Source organism: Doryrhamphus excisus, linkage group LG1, assembly GCF_037039965.1.
Source record: "Doryrhamphus excisus strain RoL-2023G ecotype Guam linkage group LG1, RoL_Dexc_Guam_v1.1, whole genome shotgun sequence".
Taxonomy (NCBI): Eukaryota; Metazoa; Chordata; class Actinopteri; order Syngnathiformes; family Syngnathidae; genus Doryrhamphus; species Doryrhamphus excisus.
In genome coordinates, this window is record NC_136357.1 from 6397586 (window position 1) to 6409641 (window position 12056).

The 12056-nt window shown below is 41.1% G+C and overlaps 1 protein-coding gene across 2 annotated transcripts in view; it reads right to left on the reverse strand.

The window, feature by feature from the left end:
• The window catches only part of zfpm1 (zinc finger protein, FOG family member 1), a 90036-nt gene extending 79605 nt beyond the window's left edge, over positions 1–10431 (reverse strand). Inside the window, exons 1-2 of one of the 2 annotated variants that reach the window (XM_078799343.1) lie at positions 10371–10431; positions 9969–10264 (exon numbers count right to left, since the gene is read on the reverse strand). In XM_078799343.1, coding sequence (XP_078655469.1) covers positions 9969–10008 — 40 coding nt within the window. In that variant the 5' untranslated portion in view covers positions 10009–10264; positions 10371–10431. Of the gene's footprint in view, positions 1–9968 lie in introns of both variants that reach the window. The other variant, XM_058074593.2, reaches the window with a different exon arrangement.
• Between the last annotated feature and the right edge of the window lie 1625 nt (positions 10432–12056).

The following is a 12056-nucleotide window of genomic DNA, read 5'->3' on the forward strand; positions in this document are numbered from 1 at the left end:
CAACGTCCTTATCAGGCCTACCATCAGCCTCGCTGTAATGGGGCCAGTTCAACTTTCCACATTATCATACCGCCAAGACCTGGTTCGCCAAGGCTATGGGTCTGGCTGGAGACAGAGAAAAGGGGGTGGAGGTGGGGAGTAGATAGATGGAATGAAAGAAAAGGTGATAGAGAAGCGGAGGTTGAAGGGGAGAGATGGAGAGAGTTTCAAAATCAGGATTGAGAGGGGAGATTATTTAAAAAGGAGTAGGAAATGAGGAAAAGGATGAAATGATGGAACAGCCCGAGGCAGAGATGCCCTAGGTGACTGTGGGTTGCATGGCGCTGGAGGATTTAGAAGCCGTTGTGAAACAGGCAAAAACATTACAAGCTTTGCAACTTAACCTCGACCGGTGACATTGAGTCCTAGCCGGCTGTTTACCGCTTGACAGCCTGCCGGTGTATGCTATTGAGTTACATCAACATACGTAAATTATATAATTTATAACTAATTACAATTGCACTTGAAACCATTCAACCCCCAAATTACATTTCTGCTCAAAATGTATCAACTTTCCCAAGAAACAAAGTCAAGCTGTAATATAAGCAGCAGTCAGCTACTGAAATTGTTTTTGCTTTGCTGCACGGCGGTCGAGTGGTTAGCGCTCAGACCTCACAGCGAGGAAACCCGAGTTCACCCGTAGGTACACATTTATAAAGGAGGAACTGCCTTAAAATAAATGTTCTGAAAGTTGTTATAAATCATTATTTGTCAAAAAAAAACTTTTGTTCAGTTGTTACTGAGGGTACAGTAGCTCAGCCAATAAAGCCTTGCGTTGCAAGTTGAATGAAGTACCAGGAAGTCAAAGGTTTCAAATCCTGTCGGTGTCTTTGAGCAAGGTACTGAAGCGTGTGAACTCAGCGTGTGACGTAAACTGCTTATTTTTGTGGAGCAGGGTTGTCCAAAGTGCGGCCTGGGGTACATTTACGCTACACGGCTACTCTGAAAGGTACTCCGATTTCCTCCCACATTCCAAAAACATGCTAGGTTAATTGTCCATAGGTATGAATGTGAGTGTGAATGGTTGTTTGTCTATATGTGCCCTGTGATTGGCTGGCGACCAGTCCAGGGTGTACCCCGCCTTTCACCTGAAGACAGCTGGGATTGGCTCCAGCACACCCGTGACCCTAGTGAAGATAAGCGGCATAGAAAATGGATGGATGGAGTACGCAGTTTGAACACACCTGGTGTAAAAAAATGCATCATCAATTGTGTTTGCAAAGACATTTCCCTCAGGCAATAATTAAGCATCTATTTTTTTAATTGTATTTAAAAGTTACCTTTAACAAACCTACTTCTCATTTTGAATTATAGTGTGCTTTTACAGATACGTTGATCATGCCCATGATATGCATGAAAACTATAATCGGCAATTACAAAATGATTTACATGAAGAGGTTTTATCTTGAGTTTTTTATTATTTTAGCAGCTGTAGATTATTAAAACCCCAAATATACTTTAGTAGCACTGTGGCTTTCTTGCTGTTACACACTTATGCATACACACACACACGCACAAACTAATGAACAGAATAATGCTTGCTCATAATGTATACACTGACACAAGGGAGGGGTGGTTACTTGTAATGGCTTTTATTAGTCTAACAAATGTTATCCAGTAGATAAACATTTTAAAAAGGACAAGTTATTTATGGCTTTTATCATCCTCTGTTGGCAGCCAGATGTAACTGCAACGACTTACTGAGCTTCCTGAGGCCTTGCATGTAGCTAATGAAAGACGTCACCAAACAACTCCACAAGAGTGTACCTTTTGGAGTAAGCTTTATTAAATATAATGTTGCTTATGTTGTCGGATACACCTTCAGCTTTTTTTGTTAAAGGTGAAAGGTTCAGTCAGTTTATAAGAGAGCGATAACAAGAGGTGCCACTGGTCTAGAGTTCCCCTGTTAAAGTGGCTCCCAGGGGCGCCCTCCAGCATCTCGTTTTTCTCTTCCCATTGTCTATAATGCTGAGTCACCCTTATCAGCTTCTTGCCTCCTAACCTCACAATTTCCTTCTAACACATCCTCTCTTTTGCTCTTGGACTCTTCTTCTGGAACTAAAATGGAACTGTATTCTAAAACTGCATCCAAGAGGCTACTTTAATGTTTAAAATAACTCTTGTGCATACAAGCGTACATAAGTAGGTGAAGCTACAAAAGCTGGCTATAGGTTTTATAGTAGCAAAGCGATCAGCACAGAAGGAATACTAAGCCGAAGTTCTTGTCAATTGGTGAGCGTGTGTGTCCATTTCTCTTATCCAGCCACATCTGAGTGTCCAGAGACATTCTGACCAGAGCTTAGAATCATGTAGCTCCATTAGCTGCCCCGTAAAAACAAACAACCACTAAAACATGGCCGCTTGAGCCAATAGAGCCAACACCACTATCATACACTGGTGTCATTTAAATAAACCAGGTGGACAAACATTACAAATGTGTCTTCCTCTATCGATTAGAGGTCTTCTCAGGTCAAACATCCACCGTGTCTTGTACTGTATATCAGCTGAGATCTAAGTCCTCACCAAAGCTCCCTGGGAAGAACTGGTAGAGTTGCAATTACTGCAAGAGCAAATAGTTTAGACGTAGATTAGGCTACCGTTAGTGAGGCAATGTTTTCTTTCCTACCCTCATCTGTGGAGCTGTCAGCACCCAAGGTCAGGGGTGAAAACGTTTACAACAGCATAGAATTGGGGCACCATAATTCAACATGCCTTTCCCTAGGTAAATAGCAGGAAAAAGGTCATAACTCATCTGCACACCGAGCACAAATGGTGTTTCCTCTGCAACCCTGCCAACTTCCCCCTTCGGTGTATTTGACCATATGTGCTTGTGCCCACGCGCGCACACACACATACACACACACATGCACTTGCTGGCGGGTGCAAAGAAAACATATACTGCACATACACTAGTAATTACCTCAATTACCAAGAAATATAAGACTACCAGCTAGCAAGTTACCAATAGTGGTTTAAAAGAACAGATTTTACAATAAACATCAATATTTTTAACAATTGGAAATTAAATTGCATAAAAATTTGTTGGGCATTTCAATCTGGTCCTGTTTTTCTTTCACCCCCAAAACACTCAACTACATCGTAGGTTATTATTTGGATTATGACAGCATCGTCATACCAGGATATTAGACATAAACATAACATAGACTTTCTTTATTGTCATTGCACAATAACACAGCAGTGAAATTGCCAACGAAATGTCGTTGCCTGGCTCCCGTGTAATAATAAATAATAAATATAATTTATTTTTATGGGCGGCACGGCGGTTAAGTGGTTAGCGCGCAGACCTCACAGCTAGGAGACCAGGGTTCAATTCCACCCTCGGCCATCTCTGTGTGGAATTTGCATGTTCTCCCCGTGCATGCGTGGGTTTTCTCCGGGTACTCCGGTTTCCTCCCACATTCCAAAAACATGCTAGGTTAATTGGCGACTCCAAATTGTCCATAGGTATGAATGTGAGTGTGAATGGTTGTATGTGCCCTGTGATTGGCTGGCGACCAGTCCGGGGTGTACCCCGCCTCTCGCCCGAAGACAGCTGGGATAGGCTGCAGCACCCCCTGCGACCCTCGTGAGGAAAAAGCGGTAGAAAATGAATGAATGAATGAATTTATTATTATCATTATTGTGAGCCTTACTTTGACATGAGGTACGACAACCTGTGTAAACGTGTGGATAGAGAATGGCACATGTTATTTTTTTTTTTTTAATCTGCCTTCATGTGGACATGGCATTAGTAGTTTAGTGGAGAAACCCGTCTGGGCAAGCACAGAGATCAGACATTTCTTATAGTTGGTCACCAGAGTTGCACACACCTCATCTCTGTGGGGAGTCAGAATTCTTGCTGGCTGGTAAGGGTTGTACATCCACAACTGAGGCCAAATTATGCAGCCTTAATTTAACAGTGTTAACCTGTTTGTAGGATGTTGTCAAAAACTCCACAGTGCAAAAAGAATGTGCACGTATATTATGCGGTTGCAATGGACTTCAGCCGCCTCAAGCAAGAGCTATTGTATCTGATCATGTGAATTCATAGCGTCCAAAAATTCAATCGCACACCATCTAGCTTCTTTAATATCTGCCAGTGGAATCAAACCGAATGCGAGGCATGCTGCTGATGGAGCAAATTTCCTCATACCCCCGCCCCCTGTAAGACGCTCCACCGCCCCTCCACTTCACACTTACTCACTTATGATTTCTATATAGAAAAGAGGATTTAAAAGGAAAACTCATCACGGAGATAAGCAGGCCTCAAACACAAAAAAAATCCCCAACATGTCAGCTGGAATGAGTACTAAATGTTAATAATTTTATTTAAATTAATCAATTGCTATGCTTGCTAGAGAGTGCAGAGAACGAAACTGGAGGAAAGGAGAGGTTTGAATGACTGAGAAAGGACTGAAGGAGAAAAAAAAGTGTATTCACACCTATCATCTAATTATCCAACAACATTAATCCCATTACAGGCTGGAACTGATTGCCATGGTCCAGACCTGGGTTGCTCCGGCAGAGGCCTGTTGTTATTGCGGTGGAGCCTCGGCTCCTGCCTGCTCTGGCCAGATAACAACTTTAATCATGCTTGGCAATCTCTATCTGCACCGGAGATCAGGCCCAGCGGCTTATCACAAGTTCACATCAAGCTAAAAGCAGAACAAAGAAAAAAAAAAAAAACACACACACACACACAAGGGAACACCACCAAGCCCCCTCTTGTGTGTCTGTGGGGGTGCATGTGTGTAATTTAGATGTGCTTAAGTTTTTCAATTCAATTTTGCTTACAAAGAAGTAATTCATTTCTCAATTACGCATCCATGAAACAATTACATGACCCAAGCACTGACAAACTGATAACACAGTAACACATTCCTTTCACAAAGCTAAGCCACAATCGACAGGAAAAAAAGAACTCTGTCACTTTTCAAGTAGAAACCTCATTTGTAAAATTATGACATTGCCACAGGAATAAAAAGTAGAAAAAAAAATTCCTTGTCTGTGATCTGCAGGCACCCAGGTTTGCTTTAAGCTGTGGTAGGCTGCATATTATTCATGTTGACCTCAGAGCTTCAGCACTGATGTCACAGAAACGAGGCTCACACACACACACACACACAATCAGTACTGTGGATCTGCTTGCTGTTATCTATCTATCATCAGCAGGCCTCCTTATCAGCCCTCAAACATCTTCCACAGAAGGGTGGGGGACAGACGAGCAGGCTGCACTGCCATTAAAAACACACCACAACACATTCATCTACCGCCTTTGTATTCTGCCCCCCCCCCAACTACGTCCACTCCTCTGCATCTGCTCTCTTTTATCACCCAGCTCTGCCTTTCTCTTCCTTACTTATCTGGAGATACACCCCCAGCCAATCGCAAACAAAACTAATGACAACAGCGCGAGAATGTTGGAAGAATGGCATGCAACAGCTAGATGTAATTAATGTGACCTCTAATCTCCATCTTTCCTTCTTTCTGCCCTACCTCCCATCTCTTTCTCTCTCTCTCTTCTGCCTACCGTTATCAGCAGCGGTGATCGCTGCCGTGTTTTATCATGTCTTCCATCTCAACTGCCAAAATATAAGCCCAGGGATCTAGCGATCCAGTGGGCTGCCTCTCCCTCCCTCCCACCTTCCCTTCTTTCTATCTCTTCATCAAGGAGAGGAGCCTTATCAAGCTGAAAGATCTCCAACTGCAGGGGAGGATGACGCACAAAAAGGCACAGACAAATATCTTGCTGCTTCACAAACACCCTCTTCTTCTACTGGCCTCCAGAATCCCTGAAACCTAATGTACCATTGGCGGTTGTACTACGTTGTCCTATTGTGTACCACAGTTGGGACACTGTTGATTGTTTGGTGGCTTTAACAAAAGACATGTAGAGTGCAGCCTAGAGTGCAACAGAAAATTCGGAATTCGGACACAACATGTTGCGCTTGAGTATTGAGCAATGGGAACACATGACTCTTTATAAGATGCACGCAAAATACGATACGTTGGTTTGTAACATAACCCTATACAGTTTGAACAGTAACTGTACAGGCACTGTTTTACATAACATTGTCACATTCTTTACAGTTACAGAAGTGTAAAAATAAATTGGACTATAATACCAATATCCATTCATCTACATATTTTCTATACCTTTTTGAGCTAAATGCCAAAGCCTAGCCCAGCTGCAGACTGGTCGTCAATCAGAGGACACACCAAAACAACCATTCATACTATTAACATTCTTACCGAAGACAAGTGTATGTATAGCAGTTAGCAATTCTGTTGCTAGCAGCTAAAATGAGTGGCCAACACCCGTTGTCCATTCCCCACACTACAGACAATCAAATTTGCATGCTCTACAGTTATAAATAAAGTTATAAATAAAAGAACAGGAAGTGATGTCTGGATTTCAGAGTTGAGTTTAAGCTTGTCATGGGTTATAACTGCAACACTAGCCCACGTTACTACCTGTTTCGTATTTGCATATTTACAATCCAAACTATTGGAAATAATTCTAGACTACAGACATACTGACCTAGCTTGTTGCTCTGCGGAATGCGGTGCGGTTTGATGAGATCTACTTGCCCACCAATATCATTATGTGCAGAAAAAAAAACGATACCGATACTTGGTCACCAGAGTGGCACACATCTCATCATTCATTCTTGCTGGTTTGTAAGGGGATCGAATACTTATTTCCCCCACTACGCTACTGAGGACAACCGAGTCAGTTAAAATAGAATTGACTTAATATGACACAAAAAAACTGAGAAATAACCTGGAAATACTCTGAAGTTGACATTGTGTGTCAATGCAGACGTTTGCATTCACTTTTAGCAACATGTGTAGAAAATGGTGTTTATGTTCAGTGGGGTGTATTGTTTTGTTTGTGTTTATTGTCTTTGTCACAGGCTTTTTCATTACTTTAGATTTAAAAAAATCATCTTGACTGACTTTACATTACAGAGACAGAAAAGCACATCACAATCCACAACAATATCAACATACACTCAACATGACAGTAACGACAACAGCAGCTGTAACAGGTAACAGGTAACAGGCCAGACAGAACAGCAGCAGGACCTGCTAGCTACGGCTGCATGGATTAGGCTTTTAAGAAAAGTACTATGAAAAACTATAAATTGCAATCCACTCATTTAATGTCCACTACCATACACTCTTTGTGTATACTAGAGATTGTATGACTGACAAATGGGCTCACTCCATTCATGCTGTTGTTCCATGTAACAAACCATCCAAAGTGCTGAAACCAATACACAGAATAAACCCTTTTCCTGCCTGTTTGGAGGCGGGAGACGAGGAAAACAGACACACATGCACATGGCAATATAGTATATTGAAGCTGAAAAAATTACTTGTCCTTCTGTAATGTCTGAACTGAAGGGGTCTATTTTTGCCAGTGAGGGCTACGTGAGGTACTGAGAGTGCATCCTACTTCATAACGGATGGCAGCACTGAAATACATTGTGCTAGCACACAATCACTGTGGCATAAGGGCACACATAAGTGACAGAAGTCCACTGCAGCGACTTTAGGGACTTTAAAATCTGAACTATTGCAATGTTCTCAGGAGGGACATGAAGGTCAAGTTACAGGGAAATTGACTTAACACTGTGACCTTGCCAAACCTTTGCTTCAGTAACAATCCAAACAACATGGTGGAAACAATGCTTTAGTACTTATTAACAATAAGTCCACACCATAGGCCTATACATTTTTCTGGACAATAACTGTCCTACAAATTTTTGCAGATAAGCAATATTATTGTCAACATTATTTTGCAACCATTTTTTCATAATGTAATGACAATATATGGCATAATAATGCAAGTACATAGTATCAAAAGCAATAACATTTTCAAGCGTTTTTAAGAGTCTAAGTGTATTTAAGATTCTAGATTATGATTATTTTCAGAGGAAGGGTCATACAAAGTTTGCATGGTTTAAATGAGGGCGATAACCAAAGTTTCGGACTTTGGTCCTACTTATACTCCCAAAATAACGCTCATGTAAATTCATGAGCCTTGAAAAGCCAAAAACAACAGACTTATGCACGTTCGTTCTTTCTTCTTCTATGGTTTGGTGTGTTGTGTGGTTACGTCACCAGCGCCACATGTCGGTGTACTTTGTGTATTACCTTGTTTTCACTCAGTTATCCCTTCCTGTCTGAATGCAACTATTTACGAATCCAGCTTTTCCAAGCCACTAAAAAATCCCCAAATCCCAAGAACTTGTGGACAGGGAATGACGGACATGAGGGTTCAATCAATCCGTTCATTCTGCTATAGAAGCAATGCGCCCAGGTGTTGAGACAGATGCACAGAGTGAACCCTCTTGTCATCCAGCCTTTTTGGTAGAGGAGAGGACGAAAACAAACACACATGCACATAGATGTCAGTGAATCAGTATTTTTTTTTTACATTTACATATTGATTATCGTGACAGCCCTAGTCTCTGCAGGAGTCGGACCCCCTCATAACCCGTATGAACAAAGTCCTTATCGCTCTTCACTCTTCCCTATCAAAATGTCTACCAAACCACAAGAGAGTCACGGGGATGAGAGCCTGGCTGGCCTCGACTACATCCAGGCCTGGTGCACTGGGAAGCATGGCGGACTAGAAGCACTGATAAAGACGGCCATGACACCCCTGAGACGCACACATATGCTCTCTCGCTGTCTCTTATTGTCACTCATGCACACAAAGTCTAGCCCATGTTTATTCTGGAGTACATCGCTTGCTGTAACATACTGCTGGGAGTTAGTAATAAGCATGAAAAATAAGAAACTTATACATTATATTTAAATCATGTGCTCAATAGCAACTGAGTGGAAACCATCAAATGTGTTCATCAATTATTATTGCATTATCAAAGTTGACAAACTTGTAGCGCTTAGCATGTAATCCTTGTTACACCAAACAATTACCGTATCAGTGCTAGTTTAATAGGTTTATATATTGTCTAGTCCTAAGATATTAATAGCTCCTTATCCAAAGCATGGGACTGGCTTAGATAAACACTGGGATCTTGTTTTGCACATAATTCGGCTACAATGTTGCAGGTAAATCTGTGATGTTTGATGAATGATGCCATGCAGTTTGAATGACAAGAGAATTCCGAAATGCTTCCATTTTCTAATAAACTGACCTGCTGGTGAAAGATTTACATTCAGTCTTGAAAGTTCCTTCATGGAATAATACAAACTTTTTATCAACATCAAAAGACCAAACGCAAACAAACTATAATATTCACTAATGAGATAAATGGATAAACGTACTGAAATATTTACTTGTAAGGACTTATCTGGACGGCCCATCTCTGGGAATACAAAGACAAGTGAAAAGCCAGGGGGGGAAATGCACTGGCGGGCCTTGGCGCTGCCTCAGAAAGAAAACAAATAAAAAAAGATCCAATTTTAATCTTTATCAGGGTTCACATCGGATCGCTGCTTTATCTCTGTTCACATCTGCTTTCTCATACAACACCGACGTTCACAACAGAATTAAACAGGAAGTCTCGGCTACAGTTTTAGCTGCCAATGGAATGGACATGAAAGTCTTTTGATGAGAAATGTATTTTCTTTTTCAACCTTGACAGGAAGAACAGGGGAGTGGTGCAAAAAATAAGTTTTATTGAAGTGTACATTTATCATTTATATGCAGAAAGTGCCATGTGAAAAGAAATTAGACATCTCAGGCAGATTGCATAATGGACAAAAAGCAGGAGTTATGTCTTTGGATAATATAACATCTCATAATAAGGTGCAATAAAAGTATGCTACTGTAGAAAAAGTCAGGCATTGCGGTTGGACTTCGTTCTACTTCATAACTTTTTAGGATGCAGCGGCTCCTCAGAAGTGAATATTGGGACTCAAAACAACAAACATTGTGAGTCTTTACTTACGCTTAATCTGCCGGGGTTTGCTTTGCTTCCTCCTGGACATGATGATGACTTTTCCTGGGACCAGGCGCCCAGTCGGATGGGCTGAGCGGCGGAGCAGCGTGTTAAATCTTCTCAGTTCGGCTTGACTCGGTTCTATTGCTGCGACTCGTCGCTCGGGTCGGAGAAAAATAAAATCTACATGACCCGCCTGTACTTTGATATCTTCAGCCACGACAGCTTCCTACCTGTGGCTGAGTCCCTTGGCTTGTCCGTCCTAACGTGTCCGCGTCTCGCCTCGTCTCGTCTCCGCTTTGCTGCTAATAATGTTAGTCCACGTTATTCCGCGTCCCAGCAGTAAAAGAGGCCAGTGGAAATATGAACACTTCTGCGGAGATGTAGCTTTCTGTTCGGGTGTCGTCTCACCGGTCCGGCGTTCGCCCGCTTGCACCGTCTCTTGGGCTGGAAGCCACTATATCCAACATCCGCACAAACAGTCAAGTTGGCGTACTCTTGACCCGCCTCTTTTGTGACGCAAGACACCGTACTCCTCTCTGATTGGTTAAAATGTCCAAAACGTGTACGGTTCATAAAAACTTGTTTTATTTAGAATGACTTATGTTTATGTTATTTAATGCAAACCTAAGTGCTGTATTGCAAATTATTATTGAAAATATCTGCTTTACAATTCGTTACCATGTCATAATGCTCCCTAATTATAAGATTGTTTGTTTGAATAAACCCCCTTTTTCAGTTATGTGGTATGATACGTCTACCAGTTATATATATGACCCCGGCACGTACAATAAAACACTGATCTGGGGTCATGAGTGAGTTTATTACTCTTTTTTAAACGTTCTTTACTTCCATCTAGTGGTCAGTTTTGAAACTACGTATGCAGAAGTCAAACACAGTTCATTTTTTTTCTAACTCGAGGGCTCCCCCTGTGTTTCATTAGATTCAGATTTCAGCATCTACTGTATGTGCTGCCAAATCAATGTAATCAACCCAGGGCCTTCAGAGTTAGTAGTGCTGGCCCGATGTCACTTAAAATTTAATCAGAAGTCAAATTCACCTCACAAGCTAGCGGCATACAGATACATCCTCTTATTGAATGATGTCTGAAAACCCATGTCCAATACTCAAAGTTACCAGTACGCTTGAACATCTCGTGGCATAATTGATCCAATTCCAACCCAAAAAAAAGATACAGACACGTTCATTGTTCTGTGTGTGTTACATGACCTATTGAGTGAGTTTATATATATATGTCAGCCTGGGGAAGTGTTTGTTTGCCACTTCCACTGGAAGTGTTCCAGACGAGTGTGCGGAGAGTATCATGCTTTTTATTTTATTTTATCATTCTGGTCACTAGGCATCAATAATGTTACATTAATGAGACATTAGCTTAAATGACATTACATTAACAGAGCATGAAGTAAATCAAGGCATATCCAACATGATAGAGTAAAAGAAAGTTCTCCTCCCATTCCGTGTGGAAGTGGTACATTTTTGGCATCTTATTTTATCCTTCTTCCACACTCTATTTGAAACACTTTCTGAAGTTTAGAATAAATACACTGGAGGTTAAATACTCAGCACAATAGCATGCTATATGCCCCGGATCACCAATGCGGTGTACCCCTCAAGCTTGGTTTTCAGTTAATAATGTAAGAACATTAGAATGAAATACAAAATATACATTGTGGAGATCAGGATTTTATTAATGTCCTGGTAAGACAAGCATATTGACACTGCTATATGTCACTTATGTCCCTGCAGTGATCCCGTAGCTGGCACATTACTCAATGTAGTGTAGTGTAGCATAGTATAGTGTAGGCGGAATAGGTTATTCACATTATATGCATTCTTTTCTCTCTTCGAAAAACATATGTGTTCATGCCTCACATAATAATTGTGGATGATGGGCAAAATAAAACAAAAGCAAAGCTTAATACATCTTCAACATACTGGAATACCCATTTACCTCACATTCAGATTTATCCAATACAATACAATCCACTTTATTTATATAGCATATTTTAAAAACAGAGTTTCCAAAGTGCTGCACAGACTAGTAAAATAAAAAGTAAAAATATAATACAATAAATT